The 18,433-nt window shown below is 38.1% G+C and overlaps 1 protein-coding gene across 2 annotated transcripts in view; it reads right to left on the reverse strand.

The window, feature by feature from the left end:
* Positions 1-681: 681 nt before the first annotated feature.
* Positions 682-18,433, reverse strand: part of ZSWIM6 (zinc finger SWIM-type containing 6) — a 106,987-nt gene continuing 89,235 nt past the window's right edge. For both annotated transcript variants that reach the window (XM_021534355.2, XM_077790464.1), the window contains exons 9-14: positions 16,156-16,416; positions 12,254-12,389; positions 7,606-7,763; positions 6,932-7,095; positions 5,083-5,164; positions 682-3,282 (exon numbers count right to left, since the gene is read on the reverse strand). In XM_021534355.2, the coding sequence (XP_021390030.2) occupies positions 2,420-3,282; positions 5,083-5,164; positions 6,932-7,095; positions 7,606-7,763; positions 12,254-12,389; positions 16,156-16,416 (1,664 nt within the window). In that variant the 3' untranslated portion in view covers positions 682-2,419. The remainder of the gene's footprint in view (positions 3,283-5,082; positions 5,165-6,931; positions 7,096-7,605; positions 7,764-12,253; positions 12,390-16,155; positions 16,417-18,433) is intronic.

Genomic DNA, 18,433 nt, shown 5'->3' on the forward strand with positions numbered 1-18,433 from the left:
TGAAGATACTAAAAAAAAAAACGATTTGAAGATTATCAGATCAAGTATGACATCAAGCAACAGTCCTAAAATTATTAAATAGTGGTAAAGCAGAAAGCTCCTCTTCAATTTGCAACCATGTCATATTCCATTATTCTCCATGGGCTAGAAATTCACACAATTCCTATGGAATAAGGGCTCCAAAAAATAGAAATATCACCTATCAGCTGATGAGCAAAAACTTCACACTCTGTGGAATGAGCTGCATTACTCAAAATACACAAAACACTTTAGAAAAGCCATTCGATGAACAGGAGTAATTGTCCTTGAATACATCCACAGCACATCTCAACTCTCATGGCTACCCAAATAATCCAGAGCGGAAACCCCTCACACACTCCAGAATACTAGCAGGATGGTACTTCAAGGCTTACTGTTTGATGTACAGAACACACCTCTTCAGACACAGGCAGAATTTGGCCCCTTCTCTCCTTACCAGCAGCTCTGAACTGGTAAGGACTTCTCCCACCAGCAGCTGTGAACACTACAATTCCCCAGCAGAACTTTTGAGGAACACAACATTTATTTCCTGGACTTGGTGGTTGCATTGCGTAACACCACACTGCAGTGAAATCGTTAGATGGGTATTCATGATCTATGAAAATTCAATTCCAGTAACAGACACCATTAAAGAAGGCAGAATCAACTTTCAAAAAACTAATTTTAATCAAAACAAAAAAATTGTTGATCATTAACAAGTTTATAAAACAGTGATTTAGTTACATAAATAAATTGATATCAGTGTATCAAATCTTAATTACTTTCAACTTCATGAGCATGTTTACATGGGTGATGAAGTACAACCTTTTTATCTATTATAATAAATAAAATGGAGAGCATGAAATAGTTTTTCTAAACAAAAATACCTACAAACATACTTCTAGCATGTTCTCTAATGAAGGGAACAAGAGACACTGGACAACGTTTGCACCAAAACATAAAAACTGCTTTAAAAAGCACAAGGATACAGAACCATCAGCTAAAGTAAAGACACTATACTGTAACCAAAGTTGGTATTTAATAATATAATGAACAGTTTGGTAGTTAGATCTCCAGTTTGGTTATTTTAAAGCATTAAGACAAGGCAAGATAGAAGGCTGCTTTTATTTGAGTAATTCTAGAGAAAATAAAATATATTAAAAAAACAAACTGAAAGGTAGAACAGTCATACCTACACAACTTTCTGTCCTGCACAAAGTCAAAATACCTATGCAGAATATATATATATAATATATATATGTTATTTGTGCACAAAGGTTAGCTTATTATTAGCTCACTGCAAAGGCGTAACGTATTATGTCAATAATTTTGGAAAACATTTTGCGTTTTGTGTCAAAAAGGATATTCTTTAAGTTTTCTAGGCTAGGAGGCACAAACCCCAATTCTGGCATACTGTATTCTTAATGCTAAGGCTTGCTGCTCTGGCTGTGTATTTTTGTTGTCCCTCTTTACTCTAGTGCCTGTTACAAGCATGTGTGTATGTGTGTATACATATATATGTATACACAGGTTGTATAAATATATATATATATATATAAAATTTTCCCCAATAGGTATCAGTCCAACCATGCAATCCAAAAGGTGGCTCTGCATAGATGCCCAGCATATAGTTCACCACCTGAGCCAACCCTGAAGCAAGGCGCACTTTAGTCCTTCTGATAGGTTTTTTTTTTTAAAACCAAGCTACTGCAGCTTCAAGTATTTTGCATTACATAGATTTTTTTATAAATTAGTTAATGTTATATTTTTTAATATTCAGACATATACTATAATATATATACAGTACAATAAATGCTCTCATTCTTTTTTTAATTTTTTTTGATAAATCCCTGAGAATGTATGTTGACAGTCGCTAAGTTTCCACATGCACAAGCATTGTGTGCCATGCTTCTGGATGAACAGCACTGCAAAGCCACGTGGTCAGCCTTTTAACTATTAATATTTAATTTGTTGGTTTGCTTAAATATGCTGAAATGTAAGGATGAATTACAAAGGAGTAAAGCTGAATCCATTCGAGGTACTTATCACAGGATGGAGGTGTTTTGTTTGGTTTTTAAAGCCATTGCAATATATATTTGTTTTTGAGGCTGTGAACGTATACAGAAAGAACAGGAGAGCAATGTGGGCTTTTGCCACTTGACAACATATACTCAGTGTAAACCAAACCTTTTTTAACCTCTCTCTCATACAAAACAGAAAAAGGAGAAGAAAATTAAACACACAAACTTTCACAACATGACAGTTTAGTTTGCAAACTCAATATAACTATACACATATAATACCGGTGTGGCTCTGTTTCTTTAAGTTAAAAAGGATACAAAGGCAGGCTCAAGTAAAAACAAACCACCCCTCCCCCCCAATCCCCATTCACTCATTTTCATCAACCAAACCGTTCACGAACCAGCATCATCAGTTTCTTTTTGCCTTTGTAGATTTGTTTTAGGTTGTCAATAAACTGTGTAAACTGGATGTGACCATCATGAGCCATTAGGAAGGTCTCTCTTGCCTTGCTGAGGAACTCTATAAACTCACTATAGTGTCGTGGGCTGATGTGAGTGAGACGTGAATGAGTCGTATTAATGTAGGCTCCGATTGTGGCATCCAGGAGTTGGCGTAAAGGGGCTTTGTCCAGTGACATGAGCTTTCCAGAGTTCCTCCTTCCATGAAGTCCCACCATGCCAGGAGTGGTCAAAGTACACCTTCGCAAAATGTCCGACAGTACTGTTGCACACTTGACACTTTTGACCACCAGAGGTATTATAGCTGCAAGCTCATTTTTCCCAAGGGAGTGGCTGAGCGCACATGCCCACAGAACGTCATTAATGGCAGGGTGTGTGTCCTGATTGTAACTCAGGTTGAGATGTGTCATGGCCAAAGTGGCCAGCTTGTAGGCCCGCATGGGGTAACCCCGGTGCTCCATGTATCGTGCTATGGTAAAAAGCTGCGAGTAGCTCATGCCAGCTGTAGCAGCATCTAGAACAATTTGGTAAGCAGTCTCAAAAGCTATGTGATCCTTTTCACATAGGGTCAGTGCAGAAAGGGCACAGTTTTGAGGATCCTTCATGGCACACTGTAGAGCAAGCGTCCTAGCACTACCAGCCAGCTTCTCCTGCTGATGGCAATCCAGATGCAGACGGACAATGGTGCTGTTGGACATCACTGTTGTAGCAACAATACTAGTGGCTTCTGTTGGAGTGAAAAGCGTAAACCAGTTTTGCATGATACTATCCAGTGCGTAAACACCTGGGGAGAGAAAGAAAGGATTAGACACAACTGATAAAACCCACCAGAGATGTTCAGTAGATTATACTTCCCACAAAATCTAAGAGGTAACCAGTACATCCCAGCAACAAGGGCTCACAGACAACAAGGCTGGAAAAGAACATTAAAACTAAGACTACTGTACAAACTCTGCAGCAACCACATAAACCCAGAAAATTGCAAAAATTGCCTTGCCTGCAAGAAAAGCTTTAATCTCCTGTTGTGACAGCTGAGCTGTTTTACTTAAGACAATTTGGGTAAAACATTCCGGTTTACTTTGTCTCATCATCTCATACAAAAGCAACCCTCACCTTACACAGCAGGGCAACTGCAACCTCTTTTCTCACTGTGAATCTCAAGGCACAGCACATGAGAAAAGTAGGCAAAATGTCTTTCTTAAGAAAACACCATGGCATACTTTAGCAGAACTTATTAAGCACACCTTAAAGCAATCAAATTCCTAAGTACTTGATCATCAAGATCCTTATTAGAGAAATACAATGAGCAATATGAACTACTGGATATTATATTTCTCAGTGCCACTGTATTCCCAGTGTGTTTCGCAGGCGGAGAAAACACTGACTGATGGGTTCCATAGTTGTAGTGCCTTGTTGCTAGAAGCAGTTAACACACATTTGTGAGCCCACCTAAACCACACACAGAGGTCTTCATTTTCTCTGCAGGACTGATGCTTCCCATGCACCTCATCACTAATTTGCAGCAAACCAGCATAGCCAGAGAATACAGTATCTTCATTTAAATAAACAGATTCCTAGCATTACCCTATTGATTCTCTACTGTGTTGTTAAGTCTCAAGAGTACTTTGCATGACATTTTAGCTTCTTTACAGGACACTTCTATTAGACTATGTAAACCAATTAAAGTAATTTTACATACAGTATTTTATTTGCTGAGATGCAGCTGCACAAAATAATACTCAGGCACTAATATCTATAAGATAACCTCAGCAAAAATTATCTCAGCAAAGATATAAAAGCAGTAAAACAAGAGGATTGCATGAAAATTTGCAGACACAAACCACTTTCTGGCTGAGAGCATACAATGGCAAGCTCTATTTCCCCATGCTATTGAGACCAATATAAGGCCAGCTAAGCATAAAGCAAAAAATAAATTAATCCAGAGAATAAGCAGCAGCAATCTTCCTGAATTCTGAAACTCAAGAAGCATCTGTGCAATACAATCCAACTCAGAAATACCAGAAATACCATTACTGGCAATTAAAATGGCTCCATTATCATAAGTACTTAGGTTGTTCCCAGTAGCATTGCTGCTCATTTTTGACTTTTTTTTTTTAACAGCTATACAGCTTTTAATACAGTCATCTTCATTTTCAGACCCTGTATCCTCATTTTGAAGATAGCAAACCTTAACACAGAGGGTTTATGGGATGCCTCATAAACATGAGAAGACATGCAGGAAATTTATAGCAAAGCCCAAAATGATCCAAACATGCTACTTGAGAGAGCACTGATCTCCTACTTCTTCATTGAGTATTTTGGGTACTAGTATTTGCATCTGGATGCTTCCCATAGGTTATGCACACCTCCACCTTATGGGGGAAAGAAGTCACACTGCATTACTCAACTATTGTCTCACTTGCTTTGTGCCTAAAAACACCCACTAATCACTGCCATGACGTGTTCTCACCAAAGGAATTTTAGAGATGAACATGAAGTGGGAGGCATTTGCAGAACTTGGTTGTTGACAAGGAAGATCAAGGCTCGTAAAAGTAGCTGACAAAAGAAACATTTCAGAACATACCTACTTCTGTTGCACATGTTACCAACCACCTCACCATTTCCCGCCGTCGCCAATTCAGCGTTGACAGTGTCATCCGCATCACCTGTTCAAAGAACATAAACAAAATAAAAATTAAATAGCAAACCAAGGCCATAGACTAACAGGAATTCTGAAGTACTCAAACACACTAGAGTTAAAAATGGCAGTCTCTTGCCCTCTCCACTCCATTTCATCTTTTCCAGCTGCTATGTCCAACAATTTGAAAAACACTGTTCAGGTATTTTTGAACAGCATACAGACTGTATTCCACCTGCAGATCCTTCAAGGATAGAGGACAAAGACTGTTTTATCTGGGGACAAGAAAAAACATCCCATAAAAAACCTTCTCCCAAACAACAACCAACAATCAATTACCAATTATTGAAATTATATTACGTATCATCTCCTCCCTCTATGCACAAGTATATTGGCAATCATTCTGTGATATTCCAAGGCATAGAATTGTTGTAAGTAGTCAGATACTGAACACAGACAACCAAATTACAATTAAGTTGAGGTGTAAAGAAGGGGGAATCATCTATAGGCCACTAAAGACAGCACTGCAACTGTTTCTTGCAGGGAAAGCCTTACTGTAAGAAACTACACTGCTGGGAATTGTTGGGAATTAGACTGCTATGCACCTTCCTTCTGGAAAACAAATCTTTAAGTTTCTTAAAACACCTTTAGTAAGCTTGGAACAGAACAGTGGGCAAATTCTACAACAGTTCCGGTTTGTTGGTTCTGTGACATAACTTTCACTAGACCACGCTGAAGACGTTCTGATGACACTGTCAGCCACAAAAGAGTATCCATGAATACACGAATACCCAAAGTGTGCTGTTTCCATCGAACGATACTTGGTGAGAGCTTGAGGTGACACACAGGTCAATTTCAAGGACTTTTCTCTCTCACACATAAACATTTAAGGCAAATGAAACAGATTTCCACAGTGACCATGGAAATATGAAAGCCTAAAAAAGCATACAGAACCTTCATATTTTTGATTAAAGGTTTTAGTATGTTTCTTCAGCATAAGAAGAAATTGGGAAAATACCCTTTCCCCAAAAGTCTTTGGAGCTTTATTTACTGAAGCAAAGTAATAAATGGTTTTCTGATATTTGCATGTTTTTTTTTTTTTAAAGAATTCCCTGAAGAGGAATGAAGATATTTGTTTTTGTTGAAATCAACTGCTTAAACTCTAGGATTCAAAAGTGTCAGTGTTGGCTGTCTCCTTTTAGCTTGCAAAGTCTCTCGTCAGACCCTGAAAATTGATCTACTAGTACTACCTCAACCACACTCAGATGCATCTGACTATACCACAGCTTGTGGAGCACAGGATGTTGATGGAAGTGAGAGGGCTGTTGTCAACATGCTCTGCTCTGCCTTAGCAACCAGGCATTATGGTTGACCTTGGTTTTCAACAAGCATGTACCAGTTCTCATTAAGGGGAAAGGAAGAGAAAGAAAAGGAAAACACCCCTGAAGACCACACAGAAAATACAGTACATTTCCAGCAAGCAGAGTAATTTTACTTTCTAGCCAGTCCTACATATAATCCTGAACCCACCACACTGGTCCTCTCTCATCCCTGAACAGAAGAGTACAGGCAACAAATGCCAGCTCTACCTTCCACTTGAATGGCACAAAGGGACTGTGCAGATTCTTGGACTGTGTTTACCAATACATTAAGCTTTGTAGTAAAAAACAAAACTTAAGATCAAGTCCAGACAGAGCGCAAAGACAGTATCCTTTCCTGTGCTTAAAAGCTACGTGCACCAACACTGCATCAAATTTATTTCTTCTATTATAATAACAACAAATGAGGGAAATACCTGAAGGCCCAACTCCAGCGAAACTTTCAGAAGAGTTATGTCTGGCAAGCTGTCCATGAGTGTTGCTATTTTAAATGCATCCTGGGCAAGTTTGAAGATGTGTGATGAGGAGTGGATGTTTTTCTGGATGGATTCTAACACTGTTTCTAGTCTCCGAACATCACCTGCAAGGTGTAAACAAAATCACCAAAATGGAACAAGCGCCCAAAACACCCAGAGATCCATTATAATTGAGCCTGTCTTTGCTATGCAATAGTATGATGCTTCAATTACACACAGTCTGGTTTTGGAAACCTTCTATAATTAAATTGCATATGAATGAAAGATATAAGAGACCACAAACTGCTCTGTCTGAAGGTATTAGTGCAGTGCAGGGCCAAAAGTCAGGCTGATTTGTGAATTTTAGAACTGACTTGTCCACTTTTGTGTCCCATAGTCAATGGCATGTGTCAGGAGAATAAAAAGGTGTCTCTTCAGCTCATCTAGCTACCAGCTAACTAAATTAACTACATTGCTAGAAAATTATATGACAGATTTAAGCCAGTTCAGTTTGTTATGCCCATTTCAAACTACTGCAAGACTATGACCTGGACTCCTAAGCATGAGTTTTATGATCTGTTTACCCATGCGATATTAAAAACACCTATTTAGTTGAGTACATAACAGCAATGTACCTTTGGCTGCTGTTAGCATGGTTGATGCCAGTTCACACTGCTGGGATTCTATATGACTTAGGGTGAACCAGCGGGGATACCGGTTTGGAACAACAGATGCAATGTGGTGAGGGCGGGACAGGTCTCCTGAAGGAGCTGTGGATTCCAGTACCAGCAAGCTGAAACAAGAAAGAAATCCTCTTTCATTAAACCACTACTATATTTGGTTGCTCATGAGCTAAACTAAAGCTACAAGAATACTTGGTATTGTCTATAAAATATGCCTTTTCAGTTTCAGGAAAATAAAAAGGAAAACCACTTCTCTTCTTGGGGAATCTCAAAAGTTCATTTACCAAACTTTCTGATATCAACAGGTGTTTTTAACCTAGTGGTATTTTATAATGTACCCTAACCAGATGTTAGGGTCCCAAACAGCAGTGATAGAGAAGTTTCCTTTCATATGACTTTCAGACTCCATTTTCTCATCAAGTATTCATAAGTCAACAATCTTACCCAACAAGGAGCATTCATACCTAAAAAATTCCAATTAATGTGTTGTTGACTACTACAATCCAAATGACAGCCACAGCAAAGATATAACCTTACTGCCCTTGCAACACACAAAATAATGACAGTACGTCAGCTACTCTATAAATGTCAGTACAAAAAGTCGGAGTGTACAAAAATAGGCTTTTTTTTTCAATATAGTCAAGTACAGTTTCAGCATATGAATGGTTAAAGAAACATTAATAAGGCTGTGTGCAGAAGAAAAGCTTTTTCAGTGCTTAGCTTCTTGATGGTTCTTAGTATCTGAGGTCTGTTTCTACCAGCTTTCATATGCATGTGATTTTCTAGGAGGAAGTGATCTGTGAGGATCAGGGAAGTTGCATCTCTGTCCTGCAAAGACACAAAACTGCAACTACTGAACATTGAAAATCCAACGCATTGCTTTTCTGTGATAGGCTATTTCTTATAGAATAAACCCATTTAAATGTAAGTTGCAATTTCTTATATTTAAATAAATACCTAAGTGCTGTAAGCAGCTATGGAGTATGTTGGGGGGTTTTTTTGGCTTTTTTTTTTTTTTTTGCATTAAGATGGATTTGAGTTCCATCAGGTTTTTTTAGATTCCTGAAGTATGTGATATATTAGTAAAATAATAATACAGTATAGTAATATATTTAAGAATTCACTGAGAAAGGTAATTTTGAATATATGGAAAGGCATCTAGGAGGCACATAAAAATACAACACACCACCCAAATAACTATCACACACATGCAAGAAAATGAAAATAAGAAAAAAACAGTTGTATCAAATAAAATCTATTCTCCAGCAGCACAAAGACACCTCTTCATAAACACATTCTAAAGCTGATTTTTTCAAAGCATAGAGTGAGGTTACAGAGATGTATTATAAAATAGCTTCAATTAACAGAAAAGATCCTAACTATTAAATTAAGAAAGGGATTAGTAGGTTATGAGTAAACAGACAAAAAGTATGAAATAAAGGCTGTTTTGGAGAAATCTTTTGTCACTTTGCATTTCACTGCCAGCTTCTGTGCTTTTTTGCTGAGAAAAAATGCGCTGTTGTAAACTGGTGCCTTTCACACAATTTTGGCAAGGTTAGGGAACACCAGAACAGTTCTAGTAGATTTAGCATTCTTAACTTTTTTTTTTCCCCTTTGAAACATCAATTATTTAGTTAGATTTTGGCAAAGCTACCTTGTGAATAAACACCATTAAAGTCTGGTCCCAAAGCCTGGCTGAAACTCAGGCTTAACAAGGGATCAAACCAAACTAAGCCTAACATTCAAGTTCAAATTCCAAGTGAGCAGTCAACTGCAGATCAACAATCTCCAAGGCTATGCTCCATATGTTTCAGTGCTGCAAGCAGAAAACTAGATACCAGTGACCATCAAGGACTGCACAACCTGATCCTTGCAGACCTGAGATGCATACATGAACGGCATTCTGGTCTCAGCTGCCATTTATTTCATGTTAAGTGTACAATACACTAAAATAGGACTCAAAAAATTAAACAGCAACAGGTGTTTTTAAATACAGACAGGTTAAATACATCTGAGGCACCATGGGTAATTGACCCATGTAGACTTGTATGTAGACTAAAACTAAACACTTGTATCTGAAGAGCAACTACCTGGGATCTTGGGAAATTAAATTTTTTAACAAATGTGAGTTAAGAAATATGCTTCACTTCCAAAAGCATGAGCAGCTGTGGAGATTTCCACGCAGCACCTTTACTAACTTTCACATGGGATTGCTGTCCTTGCCACACAGCTACTTCCCCTCTCCCATGGAAGACAAGATGCTCAAATTTTCATCTGACCCATTCAACTTCTAAGCATGAGACAGACATTCCATCTTCATGTTTGCTTTATTCTTGTCCCCTTAAGGCAGTATTACATTACTTTTTCATTTGGTTTGTATTGGGAGTCCTTTATCAACTGAAGTAACATTCTGGTGTGAATGGAAAAAATAATCATCCTTCTTCAGGAGAATTTAAGAAGTGCAGAAGAATGCAGACAGACAGAATAGAGAACATCTAAATCTGCCATCACTACCCTTGAAGACAGCAGTCCACATTTCTGAAGAGTGCCAAATATCAAACTACAAAAAGAAAGATTATTATCTAAGGCTGAATCTTCATCTGTCTTATAAAGTGACAAAAAAAATGGCTATGGAGGGAAAACAGCGCTGACTACACTGATGTCTCCTGTGATTTTACCAGATGGAAACAAAAAGACAATTCTTTCTTATACTGGTCTATTTAAGAAGTAATTTCTTTGGTTGAGATGACAGCTTTATAACAAATGAGGGCTGGAGCTACCCAAGACTAACTGGAGATTTCATCATTTGGATCTTCCAGTGTCTTGTTTATTTTTCTAGTTGAGAAAGGAAACTTCCAAAAAAGTTTTCAGTTTTGACTGGTTTCTGGGCAAATCCTTGTTCAAATGAAACTGCATATTAACTCCATGTTCACTGAGGCAGACAGGAAAGCTGCTGATGGATGACTACTCCAGCCTTGGAGGATCATTTCAATAGCTTAGTTTAAGGAGAAAAAAATCCATACAAACTCTTAGAGAAATCGTACCTCTTGAGAAATACTTTAAGGTAGTAACTGAAAGCAAATATAAAACAAGTATGTTTTATAAAAGAAATAACTTTTTTCTTTAAAAAAAACCAAAACCAAACCAAACACAACCAACTCAACCAAAGAAACAACAAAACAAAACCAAGCAAAAAACCCCCACGTACCAAATTTTTGACTATCTTCCTGTTCTGATATAATCAGTAATTCATGCACTTACCTTGAGATAAAAGATTAGCAAACTTAAGTGGCCCCAGCTTTCTGATCACACATTTGAATGTTCTCAATAGTTCATCAGTAATGTACTTTTATCTTCTCAGTCTATTTGCTAAAATGCTAATTGTAACCAGCAAGTATGCATGGTCACTTTTCACATTTTTAGACTCTTCCCATAACATCCATTACTAGACTCTCCTGGAGGCAGAAAAATACCCAACGGGCTAAGCAGACCTTTGGCTTAAACTGACAGATATTTTGGTCTTATGCGGGGCCTCCCATTTAGTCCTTCAAACACAGTTTTCACTCTAGTTAGCTTTTTGGAGAGAGTACCTCCAAACCATACAGACACAACCTGTTTGATGAAGCTAAATATTCTTTATGTGGCATGGGCATCCTTCAATCACTGTGTAATCATGCTTGGTGATAATGACCAGGAAAACTCAACATTTTTTCTTTTTTATAATCTAAGACTTGACTGCTCTTAATATTCAGCTGTGGCTATTCTTTGCTAATCATCAACTACTAGGTTCTTGACAGTGAGCAGACAATTCAGATGAGACCACTTTCTTCCCTGCATTCTATGTGGACAACAGTTTCACTATTGCCCACATAGAATGATCACTATCACTGATCATTTAGGTCCTTGAAAATTCATTCAGAAGTATTTTCTTAGATATCACTACCAATCTGACCTGTCCTGAGATAGCACACACTGAACACTGCCTGAGAAACATCTTTTTCTTGATTACTGAAGACAAATAGGATGCAAACCAGACATTTTTCAGTCATTGGATGTAGTCCATTTAGATTCAAACATTCGCACAGAAGAGGCTAAGATGTTATGAAGCACCAAAAAATGCACAGGCTCTGACCACACCCACTCCATTGTTGAGAGTCAATTTATAAAGAAGATGAGTGTAACAAACTGTCCAGCTGAGCAGACTAAGCAGCAAACAATCCTGAGACTTATGGTAAAATACGTCTCCTTATTTCATTACCAATACCATCATGCACACACAACCACATGGGTGGGAGAATCCATATGCTAAAGTGGCTTTATAACCCAAATCTTGTGCCCCACATGTGGGATTCTAGAATTATCTGAAACAGAAAATCCTGTTTTACAAGTCTAAACAAACATTAATTGGACACTTATCAATTATTATAATATAGTTACTAAAAATACCATTTACTTTTATAGATGACAGAACCAAAACAGTAACTCCTTGAATGGAATAATACATATTTTAGAAAAAGCAAGTAGGTCTCGATTAGCAAACCTTTCCTTCCTTTCCATATCTGCTACTCGTGCTCTTTTTAGGCTACTCATGAATACGTACCGCATGGCTCTCAGTGCAGTTTTGTATGCCAATTCAGCATCATGAGGTAGGAGAGAGGTGAAGAGATACTTGGCAAATGTGTGCATTGGAACACTCTCTCGATGGATGACTTCACCTAAGCCACTATATGGTCCACCTGCAGGAAAGAGAAACAGAATGTCAGTCTTTACAAACTGCTATACCTCAACTTCTGAACCTTTAAAAGCATTAGGTACACCTTTAGCTAGAAGTGGTATTCAAAGACTCCTGCTTCACTTTACAACAGGTGAAGTTACATTGCTACTTTCAGTGAAAGAGATAACACATCATATATACACAATGTATTACAGTTATATTAAATACCATGTATTATTTAGGAAAACAAGACAGCCTGCAAATTGTATAATACTAAGCACACTGCCAGTGCTTATACGAATGACAGGATGATTGCAGTACTTCATGGGACTCATTCAGCAAGCCTGGTATGCAAAAGTAGAAAGTCATAAACCCAGCTCTGCCTCTAGAGAGTTATATTATGCACATCAATACCCATGCATCCTGTCAGTGTGCCACTGCTTCATCACAAATTCACCAGGAAAAAAAATGATAACCATAGAAAACTGTGCATCTTTAATTGAAATTACATGACCAATCACCACAGCAGCACCTGATCCCTCAAATGTCTCACCTGATACTGGCATTTAAATAACCCTTTGGTCTGAGTGCAATCATCACTCAAGTCCAGGTCCTACCCTTGGGTCACGACAACCCCAGGTAGCTCTACAGGCTGGGAACAGAGTAACTGGAAAGCTGCTCAGTGGAAAAGGACCTCAGGGTGCTGGTGACATGAGTCAGGGTGGCAAAGAAGGCCAATGGCATCCTGGCCTGGATCAGCAATGGTGTGGCAGCAGGACCAGGGCAGGGATTGTCCCCCTGGACTGGGCACTGGTGAGGCCACACCTCGAGTGCTGTGTCCAGCTCTGGTACATCACTCCAAGAAAGACATTGAGGTGCTGGAGTGAGTCCAGAAAAGGGCAGTGGAGCTGGGGTAGGCTCTGGAGCACAAGTCCTGAGAAGTAGATGAGGGATCTGGGGGTGTTTATCCTAGAGAAAAGAATGCTCAGGGCAGACCTTATGATTCTCTACTCCTGCCTGAAAAGCCCTAGACAACCAGAGACAGGATGAAAGGAAATGGCTTCAGGTTGTGCCAGGCAAGGTTTAGACTGGATATCAGGAAAAACTTCTTAACTGAAAGGACAGTCAGGCATTGGAATAGGCTGCCCAGGGCAGTGGTAGAATCACTATCATTGAAAGTGTTCAAATTAAGTGTGGATTTGTCACTGAGGAACATGGATTAGTGGTGAAGATAGTGATGGCTGGCTGAATGGCTGGACTCAATCATACTATTAGTCTTTTCCAACCTGAGCAATTCTATGATGATGAACACGGGGTCAGATCATGCACCAAAGCTGGCTATTAGTCCAATATACCCACATGATTTTAGAAATTCTATTTTATTTATGTGAAAACTATCCCTATTATTGAGGAAATGAATTTTTCTCTTTCAGTAAGGTGTAGATTTCAAATTGATAACAGCAGAATCATGTCAGACAACAACAAAGTTAAATGTAACTATTTACTTGCTGAGTTTCAAAGGTTCACAGTGCATATAAACCTTATTTCTACATTTTTTCCTGCACACTTAAGACTATTATTCCTGTTAATAGGAAAACTATGTCAAACATTTTTTGAATTCAGTGACAAGAGGTTCAGGCATTAAATGCTGATACAGAATATGCAAGATACAGAATAAGAACCTTGTATTAAATATTAGTGGACAATCGCACAGATAGCACTCAGCAGTCCCAGAAGCTACTACTACTACTACTTCTACTAAGACTCCAACCAATCACACTTGGATGGATGGATGGATAGCTGTGTGAATGTACTTCTGTTTCAGCAATGCTTTTGACTGCTACCGTAGCAAAACATGCAAGGATAGAAATCACTAGGCATGAAAAAATTCTGAGCTCCATAGGTGGACATTTCTAAAGACCAGGGCTGATTGCAAAGGAAATGTCAAAGATTTAACAGGTGACAGTGTATCTCATAACCATTTGAAATGAAGCTGAAAGCCATTCAAGTCTACCTGGCATTGCTTGAATAAAAGAAGTCATTTCATGTAAATTTGTCAGTTGGTGGTCCAGTCAAACTCAGTCAGGACACCATGAACACATGACAAAGCATTTATATGAAAATATATTTTGCCATTAACTTAGTAGTCAAGCAAAAAATCATAACAGTTATTGCAAAACAGTTTTATGTTCTACTTTCCCACATACTCAAATGGCAGGTACACACAGCATGCATTAATCTGCATTAATAGCAGAGAAATTAGCTTAATATTGGATTAAGTCTTCTTTATTGTATCTACCGAATTTCAACTAAAAACTCACAGTTGGTATAATCAGCACCTTTCCCTCCATGTAAACTAACAGTTTCTGCAAACATGGAGTAAACTGCAACTACTGCAGGAAAGCCAGCTTTCTCATCACATACTAATGCAAAACAACTGCTGCACATTGCTCAAAACAGCAATTTTTTAAGCAGCTCTATTTGCAGAGTTCCTGCTATGATCAATTCTTTACTACTCTAAGAAAATATTCAGTGATCATAGTAGTAAACTGAATTATTGGAGAGTATGTCAGAAAAATCCTGCCTTTTCCTCATAAAGCATCCTTACCAGTAAACAGATGTGGCAAACTGATTTTATACTGCAGAGGAATCCTGTATACTAATAGCTAGATCAAGACAGTAGTTTTTCTTGTTAAAAGGCCATAAAGCAGCTGTACAGACACACCATGATGGAAACTTTCCCTGTGTTGCAGCTTCTTTGCAGTTTCAAATCTAGGCAAAAACAGTGACTTAAAGCTGGGAACCTTAAGCAACATACTGTACCTCTTCCATAAAAGACAAAGTTTTTTTAAAGACTAATGTGTCACAAAAATAGAGTAAAACCTGACTGTCATGCAACCATCTCTCAACTTACCTAGGGCAGTACCACACACGCCTTCAAGCCATGTGCATGCACTCGAAACCTGGGTGTCCCACCCAGCTTTCAAAAATCTGGATTATGCCTTTGGCTAATTTTTTCCCCAGCTTCCATTCAAAAAGAAAAAAACCAGAAAGACAACCTTGGAACCCATGACATCACTCTCTAAATATGATGCTTATGTGCTACATGTCAAGCCTTTTTCAAAGTTAAGGCAAAAGTATGCATGTTCATATACAGAAGTTATTTCAACACTGCCTAATTCCAAAACACAAATTGTGTGTCATGTTCATAACTTAGGCACAAGACCAGACCTGAAGCCACAATACTTGGCCAAATACTTTAATTTCCATCTATGACATAAAACTTCAAGGGCAAGTAATCATCTATATTTTCACAAATAAAATGTTGCATTTTTGTCTCAGCAATTATATGTGAATTTTCTGAGCTCTTCACTTTGGCACAGTGGTCAAAATCTTCATATATTTATAAAGCTGCCAGTATAGTTCCTTCAACAGAATACAAGGAATACTTAGAATTTTGGTATCTGGAAACTGTTGGTAACTGATGTCTGTATTATATAATAGTTAGCCCAGAGTGTATAATCAGGTTTTTGAGATTGTGACATGCAACAAATGTAAAGAACAAAGTGTATTCAAAATTAAAATAAAAGGTCAGTATATACCTTATCTGCAGTCACATGGTATCTGAAGTATGGCAATTTTCGTACGAGATTTGATAAAAACTTTCATGGAATTCTAAGCAAAAAAACCATGAAGAATGTAAGGCAGTTTCTACAGGAACACTAGTTCTGTGTACTTGTGTCAGTGGAGACAATTTAGAGAAGCAGTTAGCATTTATATTCAGCTACCTTCTAATAGGAAGACTGCTTGTTTTCGAAAAATCTTCACCAGAGTATCATCCAATTCAATTTCTTGTAGCTTAGAAATGAGCTGCTCCTCATTTCGACAAACCTTCTCTTGTGCATACAAGCCATCTGGCATTATTCGCTGCTGTCCCAGCCCTATCAATGCTACTTCCACAGCCAGAGTTAAGTAAGATTCCCCTTCTTCTAGGAATTTGTGTGCTGGCAGGTGCTGGTACTCCAGAGATTTGCATTGCCCCAGATTCTCTGTAAGGGGTGACACAGAAAGGAAAACACATCAGCAAACCACTTTAACCCATAATCTGCCTTCAATGCCACATATACAAAAGCTTCCACCTCTAGTATTACTATTTCAGAATTATTTAAATTATTAGCTAGTCTCAAAATACAACACTCCAATCTGAAATATGTAATCTGATTCCATATAGCAGAAATACACAAAAATAATTTTGTTTTAAATAAACAACTCAAGTAAAAATAAAGGTTTCCATTTTTAAACCACAAAATTTTAAAAAGGCAGCTCCTCCAGCTTTGTGCTAATGAGGCTAAAACTGCAAGATACATTCCAATTTCTTTCCCTACCCATTTCTGTATTTCCTTAAAGCCCTGATATGCAAGAGGAAGGGAAGAGTGCTTTTACACCTATGTAGATGTCGGTTGAAGTTATTAGAATTGTGCAAATACACCAGGACCGGGAACTCCTCACCTTTAATAAATGCTCTGTTTGCTAGTACTCTTTTCAAGCTTTTAATTTGTTACACTTGTGCTTATGATAAAAATGCATATTGTAAACATTAGAAGTCCTATTTTTTGTAAAAATTACAAGGAAATCCCACACAGGCCAAGCCATAAACTTTTTTAAAGACTGCTATCAATTCATTTGGCACTTCACAGACGCAATATATGACAAAATGCTATTTCAGCTTGTAGCATTTTACAGTCTAATTTGGGAACAAAAAGTTGTAGTTGTCAGATATAAGGAGATGGGCAACTGCAAAAATGGAAAGGCTGAATGTACTTGGAAGACTGCATGTGTGTGTACAAAAGGAAGTTACTTTTCAGCACACAATATTTTTATTTCATGGGGTTGTTTTGGTTTTTCAGTAACAGCAGAGAATCTGATTTCCAAATTTTTTAATTGAAAGATTTTCCAGAACTGGTGGGTAAGACAGTAGAGATTAATTGAAGAAAATCTAATTGCATAAAAGGATTTTTGAGGCAAAGTCCCAAGAAGATTATGGATGTGTATATAAAAAAGCTTCAGGTAAAGTAATGAATCCAGTTTCTGTCCACACTAGTTGTGTTAAGAAGTTACCCCAAAGGTAGAAAGAGACTAAGGAATTAATCAATTAAAATCCATGGGAGCAAATACTGAAATTGAAATGGCTGTACATATCCTATCCCTATCCTAAATAATGTATTGATATAGCAACACTATTTTCCAACTCCTACCACTTACAGACTATGTATGTTTCTAATTTCAAAAGTTTTGTCATTGTTTTGGAGTATTATGAACACTGTAGCTAAGCAATCCAATAACATCCAGGGCTGTCTTTAGGAGTGTTCCCAGCAGGCTGAGGTAGGTGATCTTGCCCATCTGCTCAGCATTAGTGAGCCCACATCTGGAGTGCTGTGTCCAGCTGTGGGCTCCCCAGCATATGGGCATGCTGTAGGACATCCAGTGTGGGAACACAAAGGTGATTAACGGACTGCAGAGTCACTCATATAATAAGAGTGAGAGAGGTGGGATTATTTAGCCTGGAAAAGAGAAGGCTCAGGAGGATCTTACCAAAATGTATAAATATCTGATGGGAGAATGTAAAGAAGACAGTGCCAGACTCTTCTCAGTGGTATCCTGTGACAGGACAAGAGGCAATGGGCACAAACTGAAATACAGGAAATTCCATCTGAGCATAAGAAAACACGTTTTAACTATGAGGGTGGTTGAACACAGCAGGAGGTTGCCCTGGAAGGTTGTATAGTCTTCATACTTGAAGTTGTTCAAAACCCAAATGGACACAGACCAGAGCAATGTGCTGCTCTAGGTGACTCTGCTACAAGCAGACTAAGTGGACCAGATGATCCCCAGAGGTGCCTTCCAAACTTAACAACTCTGTGATCCTGTGATTTCCTGCAATTTCTCAGAATGAGGACAGTGCAATGTATGTGGAGAAGACTGCTGCTATAAAGTCATATTATGTTTTATTTCAAACATGAAATATGGAATTTTCAAGAATGACTTAACTGGTAACTTTTAATGCTT

This window comes from Lonchura striata, chromosome Z (assembly GCF_046129695.1).
Source record: "Lonchura striata isolate bLonStr1 chromosome Z, bLonStr1.mat, whole genome shotgun sequence".
Lineage (NCBI taxonomy): Eukaryota > Metazoa > Chordata > Aves > Passeriformes > Estrildidae > Lonchura > Lonchura striata.